Source organism: Sphaeramia orbicularis, chromosome 8 (genome assembly GCF_902148855.1).
Source record: "Sphaeramia orbicularis chromosome 8, fSphaOr1.1, whole genome shotgun sequence".
Classification (NCBI taxonomy): Eukaryota; Metazoa; Chordata; class Actinopteri; order Kurtiformes; family Apogonidae; genus Sphaeramia; species Sphaeramia orbicularis.
The window spans coordinates 48,530,695-48,549,957 of record NC_043964.1 but is presented as its reverse complement, the minus strand read 5'-3'; the positions used below and the strand labels follow the sequence as shown (position 1 = coordinate 48,549,957).

The 19,263-nt window shown below is 37.9% G+C and overlaps 3 protein-coding genes across 5 annotated transcripts in view; 1 reads left to right on the top strand and 2 right to left on the bottom strand.

The window, feature by feature from the left end:
• The window catches only part of carm1 (coactivator-associated arginine methyltransferase 1), a 35,161-nt gene extending 32,370 nt beyond the window's left edge, over window positions 1–2,791 (bottom strand). For both annotated transcript variants that reach the window (XM_030141563.1, XM_030141564.1), the window contains exon 1: window positions 2,624–2,791. In XM_030141563.1, the coding sequence (XP_029997423.1) occupies window positions 2,624–2,765 (142 nt within the window). In that variant the 5' untranslated portion in view covers window positions 2,766–2,791. The remainder of the gene's footprint in view (window positions 1–2,623) is intronic.
• Window positions 2,792–6,807: 4,016 nt separating this feature from the next.
• LOC115424379 (guanine nucleotide-binding protein G(I)/G(S)/G(O) subunit gamma-5) lies at window positions 6,808–10,918 on the bottom strand. Of its 2 annotated transcripts, none has more exons than XM_030141603.1 (3): window positions 10,771–10,918; window positions 8,147–8,273; window positions 6,808–7,995 (listed from the first exon to the last, which is right to left on the bottom strand). In XM_030141603.1, exons 1-2 carry the CDS (start codon window positions 10,858–10,860, stop codon window positions 8,148–8,150), a joined length of 216 nt encoding a protein of 71 aa, XP_029997463.1. In that variant the 5' UTR covers window positions 10,861–10,918; the 3' UTR covers window positions 6,808–7,995; window position 8,147. The 2 variants fall into 2 exon arrangements, with proteins under 2 accessions (XP_029997463.1, XP_029997464.1); XM_030141604.1 differs by having other exon boundaries at window positions 6,808–7,987.
• A 1,418-nt stretch (window positions 10,919–12,336) lies between these two features.
• Window positions 12,337–17,483, top strand: clpp (caseinolytic mitochondrial matrix peptidase proteolytic subunit). The gene is made up of 7 exons (XM_030141598.1): window positions 12,337–12,440; window positions 12,772–12,873; window positions 14,520–14,591; window positions 14,700–14,796; window positions 15,562–15,749; window positions 16,591–16,696; window positions 16,837–17,483. The coding sequence occupies exons 1-7, from the start codon at window positions 12,429–12,431 to the stop codon at window positions 17,058–17,060; spliced, it is 801 nt and encodes a 266-aa protein (XP_029997458.1). The 5' UTR covers window positions 12,337–12,428; the 3' UTR covers window positions 17,061–17,483.
• The last annotated feature ends 1,780 nt before the right edge of the window (window positions 17,484–19,263 follow it).

Genomic DNA, 19,263 nt, shown 5'->3' with positions numbered 1-19,263 from the left:
TGTGATCATCTATGTGAATAAATGTTACTAATACCATAAAAAGTAGCTCTGGGCCACTTTCACTCCATTAGATTTCTGTTTCAGTCAAAACACCTCAGTTTAATCAAGTAAGAAAAAGCAGTCGACAGATTAATAAACTAATTATATGCTGAAGCTTTCATACACGTTTCCTTCTTCCTCACTTTACTTCTGCATTTCACAGCAAGAAATGGGCCATTTGTCGTGACAATATTTTCAACATGTCTAAATGAGTCATTGCAGCTGTCGTCTTCCACCGGGATCAGCTTTTGCTTATTTTTCCCTGAGCTCTTTCCTCTTTACTGCCTTTCCTGCCGTCTCAACCCGAACGGCTCAGTTATCACACTGATGGGATGGTTTGTTCATGGACTTTCATGTATGGGACTGGACGGGGCACCAACAGCTTAACATCAGTCACAACACACTGAATATGGACTTAATGAACACATTCACAGCTCAAATGTGACAGTGTGTGAGGCAGCATTGGTGTTCACAGCTTTAGTACTGAAGAAGTAGATCAGCAGCCTTTTACAACTGATGCCATTTCAGTGCAATGGAGACAACAAGAAGATATGATTGGATAAAATAAAATAAGACTGATTGGCTGAGGTAAATTCTATTAGTGTGTGGCTCAAAATTCAACGAAATAAAGTCATTAATTCAGCAATATTTATTGAAGTAAGGAGTAAAAACAGTAGAAAGTTATAGTAGTAAAGTATTTTCATAAATGAGTATCTATTGAGGGATTTGAACCAGACAAGTGAAATTTCATCAATTTCATGCAAAGGCCAAATCAAACTAATTACCATTGTTTGTTAATTTTTTGTATTGATTACTACAGTGCATACATCAACAGATGACTATAAACTAAACCAAAAAACATGTCTTCATTTAAAAACTAATGAGTCATTTGGCACCAAAGTTTCATTCTACTTCAGACTTAAAACATCTGGTGACAATATGAACAAAGCAGTACATGAGTTTATGAGAAAATATAATCCATCATGTGTATAAATGAACATATCCTTAAAGAAAAACCCTATCAAATTAGTTTGTTGAATGTTGTCTATTTGGATAAATTAAACCATGTGGCCATATGATGATTAAGAGAGGTTTATGATATAGTAGCAACTGTGATTAACTTCAGAAGCAAGTCAATAACTTGTACATGAATAATTAGTAAGTGTATTTGCATCATTATGGTCCTAACAAGAAGAATGTGTTCAGTATATATAGGATGCTTTGGTTTTTCATTAATAACTCTAAACTGATTTTTTTTTTTTTTTTTTAAATACTAATTTGTGTTCATGGAGGGCTTTTATTTGGCATGTTCAACTAAATGTATCTCAATTCCAGCCAAATATACACAAAAGCAAAACTTCTCAGCTAGTTAAGTTTAATTACTATTTATTAAGCACATAGATGTCATTTGAAACACTCAACATTTCTTTTAAAAGTATTCTTAATTTAATTGAGTAGATGCATGTTATTATATTTTGCAGATCTCTGTGAACCCAGACCTGATTTCCCTCCGTGATTAATTAAGTTGCATCTTCTCTCAGAGTTCCAGGAGCAGGTTTACTCAGTGTTAGTATTCAGTGTTTTCAGCTCCAGCTCCTATACGAGTCCCTGCAGACACTGTGCTTTTCTTGCACTTCAGCATCACAGAGGACCAGCAGCGTGGCCGGTTCTTTTCAGCGGGATATCCCATTGAGTAAGAAAAGCTGCGGAGGAGCGGCTGATGCTGCCTCCTCCCGGGGAGGGGGCTGGGGGGGGCGGCGGGACCCGGCCATTGTTCCAATGAGAACAAAGATGAATGCATAAGTAATGAGGGCCCGGGCTCGATACCACGCAAACCCCCAAAGACAATCTTGTCTTGTTTCCATGAAAGTAAAAGCTTCAGAAGTTTCTCATTTGGGCCGTTATCTGATATAACGGTGCGGCGGACCGACAGAGTCCGTCGGTGGTTCGGCCGCCCGGACCGCAGCACCGCGGCGGGTCAGGACTGATGCCCTCCGCGCTCCGCTCCAAAACAACACACAAGCTAATTCACCAAATCCACACTAACAACTTTACATGGCTATACTAGCGCTACTCATAAAAGCTGCATACATTCTTTATAAGGGAGCATTATCTATAATAAAACAAATGTTGTAAAATGTGACGGGAACTGCCGTGAGATGTGTCGGACGGACGTTAGCGCATCTCCGCTGAAACCAGGCTAATGGCATTGTTTAACTAGTTAGCATTAAACTACACATTACTTAGCTGCACCGCTTGTTGATGTTACTAATCGACGTTTTATGTGTTTCGCTACATTTTGTCGACATCCACAAAGCCTTAAACTTAAGTGGAACCTAACAACCTGAAGTTAATGGACCTGAAGAGCCCTTTGGACGACGAAGAAATGTGGTGTTTTTGGGGCTCCCTCGTGACGAACAGGGGGAGGCGACGTGGTCTCCCAAGATGGGTTAGCTTCTTGGTGGCTAACACTACGTATGGCCAGATTAGCTGTATAAGCATTAGCACTGCATAGCATTAGCACTGGCACAGTTAAGACAGGCCGAACACCCGAGAGGCGCCGCTCAACAAAAGGTCAACTCACCATTGGAGAGATTGATGAGAGCAGCATCTTGTGTTGTTTTGACTTCTAACCGCAGGGGCTGCTGCTCTGAGTGTCGCTGTATGTCTCCATTAGCGTCTCCGATGGAGAGGAGCCGCACGCCGGGGAACACCGAGACCGCCATCTTCGATCTGGAAGTAGAGACAGGTCGGTTGCGCTCACATCCAACCACGCACTGCTCTCTGCTGGAGGCAGAGCGGGTATCCGCACCGTATGCCGGCACAGCAGCGACACCCAGCGGCCAAAGTTGAGTACTGCGTAAACATAGGACCCTCTGTGCACTGTTAAAAGGCTTAGTGAACGTAAGCGTATGTTGTGCCATATTATTTAATCAGAAATGTATCGATAAAACAATGCGTAGATTAGATTAGATTAGATTAATTTACTGTCATGTAAACTTTTTATCGTGTACACAACTTTTTTGTGATTTCTATTCTAACATATTTGGAAAGCTAACATCAAAAAATGCATTTGCTTCGTATTTCAACACAAAGGAAGTGTATCTGCATTACACAACATTGACTCCAAAAAAGTTGGGCCACTGTGTAAAATGTAAATAAAGACAGAATTTAAATTTAGAAATTGTGCCATTTTAGGGGGGAAAAAAATACTGGAATCAGCAATATGTCTCAAAAACTTTGGACAGAGGCAACATAAAACTGTAAAAGTAAGTGGTACTAAAAAGTAGTAGGTAAAGGAACATTTTGCCACTGATAAGGTGAATTGGAAATAGCTCAGTAACAAGACTGGGTTTTAGAGAAGCAGAAGTAAAGAAGGGCAAAGAAGATGACCAAAAAAAATCACTTAACTTTTATTTAACCAGGCAAGACAGATTAAGAAACCACTCATTCATTTATTTACAACTGTGGCCTGGCAAAAGGCAGGGCCTTTTGAGGGAGAGGGAAAGAGAAGCTAAACTTAACTAAACAAGCAGGGCAATCAAAACACTAGAATAAGTTACCATATTAATAAAATATGAAAAGGATGACCAGCAAACATGTTCTCTGGACCAAAGCTCATCTAGAAACTGTCATTTGGCGATCATGGCCACCAGATCCTCAGGACTAAAGAGTAGAGGGTCCATCTGTCTTATCAGTCCTCAGTTCAAAAAGCTGCATCATTGATGGAATGGGAATGTATTAGTGTCTATGGAATGGGCAGTTTCAACATTTGGAGAACCATTAGTGCTAAAAAGTCAGTACAGGTTTTAGAGTACAGGTTTCAGGGAAGGCCTTGCATATTTCAGTAAGACACTGCTGCATCTATTACATCAACATGGCTTTGCAGTAGAAGAATCCAGGTGTAGAAGTGACCTACCTGCAGTCTAGACATTTTACCTACTGCAAACAGTTGGAAGAACAAAACAAAGGTCCAGGACTGTTCAGGTGCTAGAGTCCTATATCAGACTAGGACAACATCCCTTTTTTAAAACTAAAGGAGATGCCACAGTGGTAAACATGGCCTTGTACCAACTATTTAGAGATCTGTTGCTGCAGTGAAATTCAAAATTACTTAATTTTTTTCATACAGTGGTAAATATTGACAATGTAAACATTTGATATATTTTAAAATATGAGTTGCTGACATTTGCAAGTCATTGAATTATGGATAACTTACATGTACCAAAGTGTACCAACTTTTTTGGAATGGGGGTTTGTATATATAATTCAATTATAGATTTAAAGTGTTTATTTAGTGTTACAGTAAAATTAGTCAGAAGTTCCTTTTTAATTTTCAACATTACATGAAGACAGTGTTATACAGATATAGTTAATAAAATGTTGTCCTCATTTATTTAATTTGGAAATGAGATGCAGAAACATGTCATTATTCAGGTGAACTAACCCTTTTACAGCTTTCTTTGCATAATGAAGTTCTTTGGTTAATGTGTCTATTGTATGTATGTACATATATATACATATACACACACACACACATAATGTGAGCTCTATGACAAACATCATATACAAACGATGGAATTAATGTTGCAATTTATTTATCCAACTGGAAAAGGGTTGTTGGGGAAAAAGTACTAAAAGAAAAAAGTAGAATTATGTACAACATAGCAATCATGTAAAACGTTTAAATGAAGTGATGAAGTGTATTATTCTAAGTCTCATCTGACACTTTAGTGAAATCATTGAAACAAATGAGTTTGGTAATCATTTAATGTGTTACAGTGATTTCATAGCATGTTTGAGAGCATGATGGTGTAATAAATACATATAATAGAAATAAAGTATATTCTTGCCAAAATATTTGAAGTATTGTTAATACAGATGATGACAAAAATGACAGAAGAAAACATAACTTTTAAGGTAAAAACGTTTTAACAGTGCATATTAGAAGGTACAGTAAAAACCAATGAGAAAAAACATGAAATAAACTCAACCAGGTCACCAGGTGTCCACATTAATGTTATTTGTTTCATGAAAAACAGCTTTTTAAAGGTTCCTTGTTAGCCTGTGTGACATATCAGTCATTCTGACTCTTTTCTTTGTGTTTCATTGTGGACTGATGGGATTATTTATATTTAACAAATCTTCCTGGATTGACTTTGCAGGTCTAAGGTTTAGGTTCTGTAGCATATTGACGGCAGCAGTAGAAATAAAGAGTACAGGACAGGACAGAAGTCTGGTGTCTCCTCAGACTCGTGTCTCTTTAGCTCTTCAGCTTTTTAGTCAAAAACATTTGGAAATGACAACATTACTGTAAGAACGACAAAAATGGCTGTATTGTAAAAATGTTGAACTTCTACTCAGATTACATACACAACATTATGGCCTTGAAGCTTCTATGACAAACTCATGAGTGGCTGTTTTCAATTCCGTACAAAGAAAAACAGAAAAACCTTAATGAAGAACAGACAGAGAGCGATACCACTGCTACGCAGGAATGTTAATGCTGTTAAGTGAATTCCACTTAATATAGAACAAAACAGGCTGTAACCGACGTTGAAAGAGTTCACATATTTTTGTAAAAAATGCATTTTTTTCTGACCCAAAATGTCTCTTCAGATAGCAAAAAGGTTTGTAGACCTTTGTTAAAGGATGATAATACCTGCCCCAAGCATTAAAGGTTCAATGTGTAATATTCAGAGTCATCTAGTTGAAAGGTTACAGAGCGTAGAGCTCTTCCCTCACCTCAGCCTGACCTATGGTTGCCCTTCTGGCCTTATTAGGATAATAAATCTGATCCACATTCAAACATAGCAGAGGACAGTAGAGTCCAATCAAACAAAAGTGAACATCAATTTGAAAAAGTCATGCACACATCATTTGTCAAGTGGGCTCATTTTTAGCTAAAGATCTCCATTATATGGAACTCTTATCCTTTTTAAAATACCACTGACACAGTATAGGAGAAGTTCCAAACCTTCTGCAAGGCTGCATTAAATTAACAAAAAGACATGCAAAAGACTGTCTATTACATTGAGAAATTAAAAATTCTGAATGATTAAGTTTGTGAATTCATACACTGGTCACATTTAAAAAGACTATCTGTGAACTGTTAGAGAAATTACTCTATTTGTAATTTACCTATATCAGTATGGACCACCACAAGTTGTAAATAACACTGTTAGTACATACATACATATACATTAAATAAAGCATTGTGATTATATCTGGCTTGTTGTTTTAAAAACTAAGTCAACATTTTGGGTGATGTATACCATGGTAAAGAGTCATCCACGTGTTACCACATTCTCATGTCAATAAAACAGAGACTTTCAATATTTTACTCCAAAATTTATTTTCAGCATAGCTGAACATAATATCTAAAAGGTTTTGTCCTACTTGATATCAATTTCTGTCGAGAACCACATGTTTTGAATGTTTACATAAAGCTTAAAAAAATTGATGTCCATCTCAAGTCCACGTGTTTCGTGTTGTTAATTTGACATTTTTCACCTAAAAATTTTATCTCCCCAAATTTTGTTATACATAATGTTAAAGTGCTTATAAATACCTATTCAAATATGTATAATGCAGGCATATAAGTTCCTCTGCTTACATGACAGAGACTGTTGAACATGAAATGTGTCCATGTGTTACTGCTTAATCGGACCCAGTAGCAGACTTTAATTTATTAATATCTCCTGCTCTCCTATCTCTTTAATATCTTTCATGTATCATGTTCATTAGAAATGAATAGGGTATGTGTAATTGTTTGTTCATTCATCGCTCATATAATACAGTAAACAAAAGGTCAGCCCTTCCAGTAATGCACCATGGGAACTTTTTTTTTTTTTAATCATGTTTGAATTAATGGCATCTTTTACATCTATATTTGTCCATTTAAAAGATAATTTTACAAGTGAAGAAAGTTGCTGTTTGACACAGAGCTGTTGAAGTATCAGACTGAAAATATGTGAACAGAAATACTACACGCCCCAAAGTCATAGAGGCAACACCATCACAACGTTCTTTTTCCATAGTTTGTTCAGAGTCACTGAAGATGTGTCTGCAGTGTCCACATGACCAGACTCGTAGTGATTTTCACCTTCTTCAATAATTTTACACCTTATTCTTTAAGACTGAGGTAAGGGTCACTTTGGTATAGGTGATGTGTATCACATCCTGAACCATTTAAAAAAAAAACTAGACGTTAATTAACTATCTTTAAAATAACTTGATACTTCTAAAATTGTATTTTAAACAGACAAATATATGTGTAAATCATGGCACATTTAAAATGGAACAAAAATGTTACTCTGTGCAATGAGCAGCGTTCATATTTTTTCCAAACCGGGGTCCTATGGGGACTGTGACTGTGTCCATTAAATCCTCCTAAATCTTACACATTGGACTGGTTAATTTGTTTGGATTTAACAAACATAATACATGTAGGCACTAACGTATCACTGTCACCACCACGCCTATTTTTCCCTATCTTTGGGACAGATTTAATCAACTCTTCATTATCTTGTACACTTGGTTAAAATTATTCCTGCAGGTTAGCAGTGTGTGCCACAGCCAAGAACCGTGTTTTCATCATTTTAGCTTTTCATTTTGAAATTATTTTTGCTAACACAGTCTCCACTGTAGGTTGTGAAGATCTTACCATGTGAACGAAGTTCTTCAGCATCGCAATTCCATTCTTTAAGTCTACCCAGGGGTACATTAACAAAAACAAATATGACAGTCTTGTTATTGCATCATCAACTTAAAAACTAAAGGTGTTAAGTGCATCAGTCCTTTCAGCTCATTATCGACTGAAGTTACCAGCTTCATTCTGTAGCTGCTCTAGTTTCAGACCTGTACATGTGTGTCAATTTTTCTATATCTTCATCTGCTGTGGGCACATGACAGCACCCACGACTGCAAGGATCAGGGTTTGAAGAGCCTGAAACCCTAAAAAGACAAAAAAAAAAAGTTAGCTTGGAGTCTTATGGTCTAACACACAGCTGCTTCATTGTTCAGGATCAACTATTAAAAGCTGAGAAGGTAAATAATAAAAAGCATGGTCTGGACTGATGCCTGGGGAGGAGAGCAGCATGCCCACCTCAGAGGAGGACACATGACTTGGGTGGTCTAAAAGGGTTATCACTGGAAGGCACTCCAGTCAGGAGGGGGTCTTTGTGGGCATTTTGCAGACAGAAGGTCTTCAGTTCTGCAGCCGCCTGAGAAACCTGTACAATGTTTAATACAACACAGCTTGGTCATGAAAAAATGTATATACAGTAACTGTACGGAAACACGTAGAAAAATGAACAGCATGACTGAGTCTGTAACACAGATACAAGGGATTCACTGAGATTCTGTTATGTTCACCAGACTTTTGTGGCTTATAACTGTCAATATTCAATAAAAGTACTTTACACACTGTTTAACTCAAGACAAGTTTCAATACACTGATCCAATTAATGTGTCAGTGTTTTCAGTTTTTAACATGGCTCAATATCAACCCATTTCCATAAAGCGAACAAGACTGGGACATAAAATGATACCGATATCCACTGCAACAAATATTTAATTTTAAAGCACCTAACGAATTCCAGCACTTCAAAAAGCCAGATTAATTGCAAAAATGTTCCTCCAGCTGTTTATTTGTTGAAGTATTCTTTTCCAGCATTTGTTGCCCTCTTCTCACATTTTTGAGACATGCTGCTTCCATCATATTTAATATTACCTTATTTTTTCTTAGAATGGTACAATTCCTCATTTTCAACATTTCATATGTTCTCTTTGTTCTACTGTGAATAAAATATGGGGTTATGAGACTAGAAATAGAATGTAATATTTTTCAATCATGTTTTACACAATGTGCCAACTTTTGTGGAACTGGTCTTCTACATGTACTGAATGTGGAAAACACACCATTCATCTAACCAGATGAATTCTCATTACACTCCAGATTAAGAATAAACCAATTCATGCACCACAATACAGGTCTGGGGACCATGTGGACATGGATGCCAACATGGATGAGACATGTCCGAAAATCATGGGGTTCTGGGTAAAAATATGTCTAGTTCCTGAGATATAAAATTTCCCACAATATTAAACTCCTTTATGTTGGTGTAATGCAGTGTTTCTCAAACTGTGGGGCGGGCCTGTAGGGGTGGCACAAAGGCTTGCCAGGGGGACATGAGATCACTCCTCCTGGGTATTTTTTTTTTTTCTTCAGGTTAGAACATGTAGCAGGTGGAACTAATGTTTTAGCGTTGGAGCACCCTGGACACATTTTAGGGACGTACAACAAACAAATCAACTGTCATGGTGATCTGTCGCTACACTAGACAAAGAGTTAAGGTTTGGAGAATGGACAAATACTTTAATGGAATCGAAAAACATACAATGTTCCTGTTTTTGTACGGTTTGTACAGTTTGCACTTTAATGTTCTGAGATGTGCAATGGAAACAGGCTCATTGCAGGTACTGATATTGTTAAAATGTTCATCTTTGTTACCAAAATTTGTTGTTCTAAAAAAACAAGTAGCCTAACTATATTGTCATAGTTGTAAGATAATTGCGCATTTCCTATTTTTATTTGGAAAAAATATTGTCTCAGGGAGCAGTCTTGTTGAGTTTATTTGTTCAAGCAAAAATCCAAGTTATTTTTAATTTGCACAAAACATTATTCAAGGAAAAGCAAAAAGTATTGTTACGATATTGATGTTTCTTTCAATAAATGTTACAATTGAACCATTGTTACAATGTTGTTGGGGTTGAGGGCAACCTGGAGATTTTCGTCCTCCAAAAGGGGGCCTGACAGAAAAAGATTGAGAGCCACTGGTGTAATGAGAGATGATTAGTTTACAAATAGAGACTCATATTTGTACAAGTCTGAACCTCCCAGCCTTAAACAGAGGATGGATTTATTAAAATGGATATTTGTATTGGAAAAGATTGGTGACTTTCAAGAAATGGAAGAAGCTGACTACTACGTTGCAGAGAAGAGGATGCAACCTTGTTCTGGTTTTCTTAAAAGAACGTCTGACGTAATTTACCATGGGTATTTAAATACAAGTGTTGCCCTAGTGTATTATAAAATGTAAATTCTAAGTAAAAAAGTTTTGCGATGAATTGCCAGTTGTTGATATCAATCTATCAGCTGAGGGGATTATTTTTGACCCTGTCATACAAGTATCCAGTTTAGAACCTAAACTCATGTTTAAATGAACTGACTGAAACTGGATGATTTCTTTCCTCTGTGCTTCACTCACATCCCGATGGTTGGGTGGGAAACTTCTGGTCTAAAATAAGAAACCGCTCAACAATCACAGCAGTCACACAGCAGCACAATCAACAAAGCAATCCCTGTGCTGCAGAAGTGGAGTCTGTTTATGGCCTTTTCACTCCACTGCGCTGCAGGAAATGAGTCCTGGTCAATGGATGTGGAGAGATAACAGCAGACTTGGGTCAAAATACACACCTGGAAAAACACAGGTATGAACAGAGCGTCTAACACTGAGGTACCTGTCACCAAATAAGTGACTGTCAGCCAGAATTAAAGGACTGACCGCATTTTACTAGGTCTACACCAAAACTCCCTATTATTGAATTTTAATAATTTAATATTAGAATTTTTTAAACAGACTCCACTGACACGAGCCCGGGTAAACAGCGGCAGTCGCGCGCATGCAGAGAGTTGAGTTGAGTTGAAGTGATAAAAGTTGTTGGTACCTTAATGCGGCGGACACTGGCCTCCAGACGAAGCTGTTTCACCGCCTTCTGGGCCAGAACCAGGCTGCTGTTGGCGCCGCTGTTGGACATGACTCAAAGTGACCGTAAGAAACAAATTAATGTCGTTTAAGGAGTCTGTGGGAGGGTCTTGAGCGCTAATGAAACATGACTTCTGGTCAGGACTTTCGAAATAAGAGGCAGAGCTGCTACTTCCGGTGCTTCGAAAGCATCACCACCAGAATGGGAGAGACACATATTTATATTACACATTAATATCTTCTCCGGCATTAAGAAACATGTTATTAGTCTTTAATAGATATGTCAAAGAGATGGGGGGGGGGGGGGGGGGGGGGGGGGGGGGGGTTATAGGATTTAGAAGTTATTATAACCCAATTTTATATTGTATTTTTACCTAAGACATCAAAACATAAAAGCAATGGCAATTTAAGTGTATTTTATAGTTACTGAAACCTGAAGTAGTAAAAATTGACCTGCAGCTGCTTCAGTGTGCCAACATTTGTACAACCTATATGGCATACATTTCTTTGCACCTTTTGGGTTACTTTATTTTATGTAATTTTTGTTTTGTTTAGTTATTACCTCCGCCAAGGAGGTTATGTTTTTGCCAGGGTTTGTTTGTTTGTTTGTCTGTTTGTCTGTCCGTTAGTGTGCAACATAACTCAAAAAGTTATGGACAGATTTTGATGAAATTTTCAGGGTTTGTTGGAAATGGGATAAGGAAGAAATGATTAAATTTTGGTGGTGATCGGGGGGGGGCGCAGACCACAAAATTTCATCAAAATCTGTCCATAACTTTTTGAGTTATGTTGCACACTAACGGACAGACAAACAGACAGACAGACAAACAAACAAACAAACCCTGGCAAAAACATAACCTCCTTGGCGTGGGGGGGCCCACGGGGGGAGGCCACTGATCAGCCTTGGCGGAGGTCTGCGCTCTCCGAGTGCTTCTAGTTACTTGTGTGTTAGTAATTTCAAATGGAATTCTGAAATCAACCGCTTAATATAATATCTGTCCTCACTTATTGGTACAATTCATAATTTACAGTTCCCATCACTGAAAACATCATTTCATTTAACATCGTCTCCAGAATGCCTCATTTATTTCCTCTGGCATAATTTCTTAATATAGTAGATTTAATGTGTTTCTCTGTTTGATCTTGAGTCTTTAGTAGCTTTGTTGAGATTGTTTCATAAATTGACTCATTTTATTGAGATACACCTTTGCATTACTTTGATTTAACAAAAGCATTGAATAAAACTTAACAATAGAGAACATGGACAATATTCCACAAATTTTGCTAGGGTATGTAAACTTATTAGCACAAGCGTACTTCTACTGCTGATTCTTAGAGCTCTTTAACGATGTACAATCTTTAGGAAAACATAATTTAAAGAAGGAAAATGTAATTTATCGTATTGTTACTGCTTTCCCTTGTCCAAACAGAGGATTATTACATACTGTGTTCTGTACCTGACACAAACCAACATGTTCCACTAGGTGGCGGTAATGCCCTTTAACATTGGTTGCAGTCGCTGTTTAAACAGCGAAGTAAGCAGGTCAAAGGTCAAGGGGGAAATGTTTCCGGTGTCGCTGGGGTCGTTCAAAGAGGGAGTGAATGCTTTAAGACTTGAAAATGCTGTTACGAGTGAGTATTCTCCAAGTTTTTGTAACTCTGCCTGTGAGGACGGGCCTGTCCGTTAACGGGGCCCGTGGAAAGCCTTAGTTTAGTGATTTAAACACCGTGGGTTGTGTAGCATGTTAGCTAACTAGTACCTTGTGTAACGCAGTTTAATGGCAGCAGGTCTAAACTATATGAGTCTCAGCCTGGACTGGACTGGTACAAAGACAGAGGATATTCGAGATAGACGGTCTAAATGTCTCCTTTTTTTGTTTACCGTACACAGCGCAGCTGTTAGATAATAATGGCAGTTCTGTGTCATCATTATGTGATCGTGTTGTGTCTCTGTGTTCGCCAGAGGGCGCTGCACATCGGAGGTTTGGCGCTGAAGAACCACAGGTCCATCCATCACAGCGCCGGATGGAGGAGTCCTCTCATACCCATAGTAGTGGAGCAGACGGTTAGTAGGATGATGCCATTTCCTCCAGCTTTGTATGGGATTTACGTTTTCTGTTTTGTTGGAGCAAACACAAATGAACGTATTCCTTAAAGTTATGGTTACAATTAGTACACTTACCATTTATTCTAATAACTGTCACAAAACTTTAACACACACCTTTGGTACTTACTAGAAAACTGAGCAAAGGTCAAGTCATTTATGGCTAATCCATCACTGTATGGTGATCATTTCTGTTAATCTGTACTTTTTGGTCCCTATGATTTAGCTGTTTTTCTTGAATCCCCAACGGTCACTATGACAATGTTATAAAGGATGCAACAAAACAATGTTGAAATAACTGTTTATACTTTACCATGTTAGTGTTTGGATTTTAGTTTATCTGATGATCTTAAATAAAATAAATTTTCTCAATCAATAAAATGATAACGAAAGATGCAGAAAGATGTACATTTTCAAAACAAAAAGATGCAGCAAGATAAAGATTAGATCAAAAAATGTAGGGGATGAAAATGATAAAACGTAGACTTTCAGAGATGATGTTTTGATAATGGAAAAGCTCGTCAGCATTTCTACCTCAGTAACATTATCTGTTTGAGGTGATTATTCATGTTATGTTTCCATCTATGACGGACATTCCAACTGCAAAGTACATTTAACTCAATACTGTTTTTATGGTGTAAAAATGTGAACATTATGACATAATTTAGTAAATTCGGAAAAACAAAATATTTATCTTTGGAGCTGAAAATATTTTTCTGACTCACTGATGATGTTTCTTAAAAATGAGCCACATAGAACAAATGTTTTAAATTATGTATTTTGATCTTTTTGTGTCACTTAAACAGAGATAAAATAACTAGAATTTACTGTTTTGCATTTTATACTTTTTTCTCAAAGTTTCTATTCAAATATATCTTGTCTTACGTGCATGACATGGTGTTCAACAATTTTAAGTTAACCTATGAAATTATTGAAACCTGTTATGAATTGATTCTATTGAGACTGTTTTCAGGAAATATGTTTGTTTTTTTTTCCCCAACACAAATCAACTGTGCTTCAACGTTCACTCTGACCTACTTGGTAAAAGTTTTTATAAACATCATACTGTTTGTCACACTGTAATATTACCAGACTTATCAGAGGATTTCATCTATTATACCTATTATGCAAAGTATTTTACAGTATATGACACTGTTCTAAAAGTTGTTTGTGTAGAAGGTTCACTCACTAAATGTCAATCACTTAAAGAACTATAACTGAATTAACAGAATGGATATTCTAATAGAACTGTTTGTTATTATTCTTCAAAATTAATATTTTGTGAGTCCATAAACTTGGTCAGAATGCATTCCTAAAGTGTTGAAAACATGTAATTTTTTTTTTTTTTTAACAAATAATAGGCCAGACTTTTCTTGAATAACAGAGACAACCCATCCAGCAAAAGAAAAGTCCAGCACTAAACCATCCAAAGTCAAGGCACCCTTGAAGAGTTTTAACAACATTTGATTTATCCACAAACCAGAATGTGATTAGGAGACTAAAATCCATCCCATATCGTCTTATTCTAGTGGTTTTAGATCCATTTACTTTCTCATTCATCACAATTTTTTTGTGTGATTTTAACATTTTGTTTATCTTTCTTTCAGGGTAGAGGAGAACGAGCGTACGATATCTATTCCCGTCTCCTGAGGGAGAGAATCATATGTGTCATGGGTCCTGTAAGCACTTTTCTACAGGAGGTTCTACAGATTTCTTAAATTATCAAACATGTTATGGGGCAATTGTCCATGTTTTGTCTTTGTCTATGTACTTGGTCCTCTGCTTAGATTGATGACTCTGTCGCCAGTTTGGTCATTGCTCAGCTGCTTTTCCTACAGTCAGAAAGCAACAACAAACCCATCCACATGTACATCAACAGTCCAGGTAAGACGAGCAGCAAGATGTTCACTCTGACACTCATGTCTAACATATCTGATGTCAAAAGAAATGGAAGAAGTGATTCAGTGAAATTCTGCTATTTCTTTTGTGGGGATTCTGACCCAGTCACTTATTTGTCACATCGCAAAAAGAAAGCAGCTTAATCCTTGTCAAAGTTACTCACCAAGTTAGCTTCCAACACAAACTTCAAGGACCAAATGTTCAGGTGCTGCTAATGTGTCCGACCTACTGAGAGGTCCCACTGACTCAAGATCATAATGTCATGGCTGATCAGTCTGGAACACTTTGGAATTGACAATGTACTGTGTAGACAGTTTAAAATAAGGATGAAATAAAAATGTGATGGTTCTTGCCGAAAGTAATATAATTCCACTCCAGTATGTTATATGCTCCTTTACTTCTGTGTGAATCTTTCCTGACAGTCAGATCTGACTCTCCAGTGGAATACAACAACCTTTACAGCTGAAGATGTTTTTACAGCTACCTCAAAATGTAAATGCCATATAAATCCTTCTGCAGTGAATGACAAGGAGAACTGTGAATTTTGACTGGCCCAACCGTTTACTCACAATGTCTGTCACAAAATTCCACACCTTAACAAAAGTGGTTGATTAGGAGTTGAAACAATTTACAAACATGAATACAGTTGAAATATGAGCAGACTACTGCAACATATGTTTAAACTTGTTTTATTGTATGTAGTTTACTAACCATCAATCCCTGGTCCCCCACCCCACCCCCCACCCTCAGGAGGTGTTGTGACAGCAGGCCTGGCCATCTATGACACCATGCAGTACATCCTCAACCCCATCTCCACCTGGTGTGTGGGTCAGGCAGCCAGTATGGGCAGCCTGCTCCTCACCGCAGGGACCAAGGGCATGAGGCATTCGCTGCCCAACGCTCGCATCATGGTGCACCAACCTTCAGGGGGGGCCAGGGTAAAGAAACACTCTCAAATGTCATTAGTAGAACTTCATGTTCACTCCCAGTGCAACTCTTCTTTAACTCTATGAGAATGATCCAGTTCACCCAGGTAGAGATGCCCGGTTTCCAGTGGTGCTCCAGTCAGTCTGAGACAAATCCATTTGTTTAATAATCACATTTACACACAAGGCTTCTCATAATAATACATACTGACACATAGAATTAACATTAACATCAGACATCTTGTGTTTCACATACAGACAGATGACGAACTGATGACAGTACCCTGCAGCAAGGGCAAAGGGTAAAAACTGAACACTTCTGTAGCCATACAGAGCAGTTAATCTCCAGCTGGATTTTTCTTGTTCATAAATGCTCAGTCCAGTAATCTGCAGCACTTTTTCACTTTGCTTTATGCTTATGTTTATTTATTATGCTACAATCGTGTGCTTTTGTTATTTATAGCTCTTAGACAATATGAATCAGAATTAACTTTTAAAAATTAGCCAAAAAAATTGCAAATGGTCCATCTCTAAAGCCAAGTGTTCATGATTTTAATACCAAAGTAACAGTTGAACAGTGTTGAAAAAAATTTATATTTGTATTTTAATTGTATTAACAGAGATATCCATTGGTTGGTTGTTGTTGGTCTGTTCTCTACAATACATTTAACATTTGAGAAGAAAGTGAAATTGTGACTAAAGATGTTTTGATGTGGTATTTGGACTCTTCACTCAAACCAGTGTGAAACTCACTAAATGAACTGATGTTTGTTTGAACATAACACCATTTACATCAATAATGATGAAAATTTAGCTGCAAATATAATATTGTGATGTGTATGTGTGTGCTCAGGGTCAGGCTACAGACATCGCCATCCAGGCCGAGGAGATCCTGAAGCTGAAGAGACAGATCAATAACATTTATGCCAAACACACCGGTCAGCCTCTGGAAACCATCGGTAGGTGGATCAACAGTCCCAAAAGTGAACCACCATCCAAAACTGAAGGAAATTCTAAATGCTGGTCTGAAAACTCTGATGTAAACCTAACCCTGGGTACTGGTCCTCCTGACAGTGTTGCTTGTTTGTGTGTCCTTCAGAGAGTGTGATGGAGAGGGACCGCTACATGAGCCCCATGGAGGCACAGGACTTTGGCCTCATCGACAAGGTCCTGGTCCACCCCCCCCAGGCTGGACAGGACGAACCTGAGCTGGTGCAGAAGGAGCCCCTGGAGACCAGTCCGTCTCCGGCGTCAGAATCCACAGCCCCTGAGCAGACCTCGTCTGGAGCCAACCCCCCCTCCTCCTACAAACCAGAGCCATGAAGGCCCCTCCCACAGCTGGTAGAGCTCCGCCCATTCAGGGTCTTGGCATTTGGGTCTGTGTCCTATGGGGCTCCTTTCCTCCTCCAACAACTGCAGGTGCAGGCGACACAGTGGAGACGGCGTTTGACTGATTACAAATGTCAGTTGAGTTGTTTTTAAGCTGTTGATTCTATGAAATGAGTCAGAAATAACAGTGTTGACCATGAAGAGTCTGGTTTAACTGCACACACACTGCTGGAGTTACTCAACTCTCATCACATTAGACTTATTTGGAGGGGGGGGGGGGGGGGGGGGGGGGGGTGTTGGGCAGGATTGTGCAGACTTCTACCTTCTGTACTGCCTTTCTGCAGAGACGTCATGTATGGAGAAGATCTGTATGTGAATATTCATTGTAATAAATCTTTTGAATCACACTTCACCAAACATGGTCTGGTACTCACTCAACCTGTTTACATGACCATAAATATCCAATAACTGGGAGTAATCAGATAATTGTGATAACCGAAAAACCCTGGTTTAGACGTTTCAGTCCATTATCAGATTTCTTACTTATGTACATGGTGATGGTAGACTCAAACTTCCTGTTATTGTCTTCAGCTCATGTTAGACTACGTAAATTCCATTTTCCACGATTTTTAAATGTGTTTAAATGTGCAAATGTAAAAGAATGAAAATCAGATTAACCTGTGTCACACAGGAAGACATCGGAGTATTGAGAAATCCAGGTGTGTTAATCCGATTGCTCAATCAAATTTTTATTTATTTTACCTTTATTTAACCAAGAAGTCCCATTGAGATTAGAAATCTCTTTTGCAAGGGAGATCTGGCCAAGGTAGCAGCCATACAAATTCCAAACAATACAAAACACATTACTGCTTAGATTACTGCCGTTACCTTATGAAACAAATCAGAATATAATGTTTACATGATCACTTATAATCTGATTACTCCACAAATGAGATAATGATCGGAGCATTGGTGTGCATGTAAACGGGCTCAGTGTTTGTGGAAATGTAGCATCCATTTTACAACAGTATGAAGTTTTCTTTGGCTGATAAAAGTCAACTGAGACACTATCGGACTTTAGAGACAGGACCTAAAAAATGAGGATTATTCAGATTACCACGAGAATAGATACCAGAATATAATTCTGTCCTTTAGTTTCACATAAGTATAAGCAATGTGTCACTAAATATATGAAGCCAATATCCTGACATAAAGTAAAGTTTTACAACTGCCCAGAAATAGTCAACCACTGAATATTTAACCCATTTTAGAAAAAGAATAAGGTTTACGTTGTTGGGAGCCGACAGCAAGGGTATATCCCTGAAATCCCCCCAATCCTCTGCTATATATAAATCTATCCACGATAATTGTTAGACAATTGATATGAACTCAATTTGAGCTTCATCAACCTGATAGTGGCAGAATAATGGTCTGAGAACCAATTTTTTTCCCACAATACTCCACCCAGTGAATGAAAATTACACCATATGAACTCTGAATGGTAGCGAGAAAATGGACATTTGTAAGGCGATCAATATGAACTAAATTTTATCTCAGTCGGCCTATTATTGCTTAAATTATGTCTAATAAACTGATTTTTAGCTAAAGCGCCCCATTTGGATGACTTTTAACACTCAGTGAAGCTTAAATCGATAGGGTTCTTCCACTAGGGGTCCCCTATGTTGGTTATCAAGGGATAAGAAATCCAACCAAATCTATCCAGTGGTGACGGATCTGGCAGTGGTCGGGGTAAAACTATTATATCCCTGAAATCAAGTTTCGGGAATATAAATATACCCATGTTGTAAATCACTGTTTTTCTATCTACTATTATTGCCACACTGAGGGGAAAGGAAATGTATTTTCAGAATAAAGGTATTGTATTCTAACCTCAAATAAGAAGTAGTTGGGATGGGATGGAAACTTCAGGATTATTGAAATGTCCTTTGACTTGTATTTGATCAAAGACAATACGAACACATTTCACTTGTCCATTCCTCACTCAAGAAGAAGTTAGAAAAGGAGTAATTTAAGACCAATAATGAGTTAAAATAATGAAATAACCATTTTGAAAGTCTTTAAGTGAACAACTGTAGTAGCAGTGTCCAAGAAAAGGTTGAATCCTTCAGGAGCAAAGATGGGCCAAAGACCAGCAGTTGGACAATTAGTGTGTGAGAAAACTAAAATGTTTAAAACA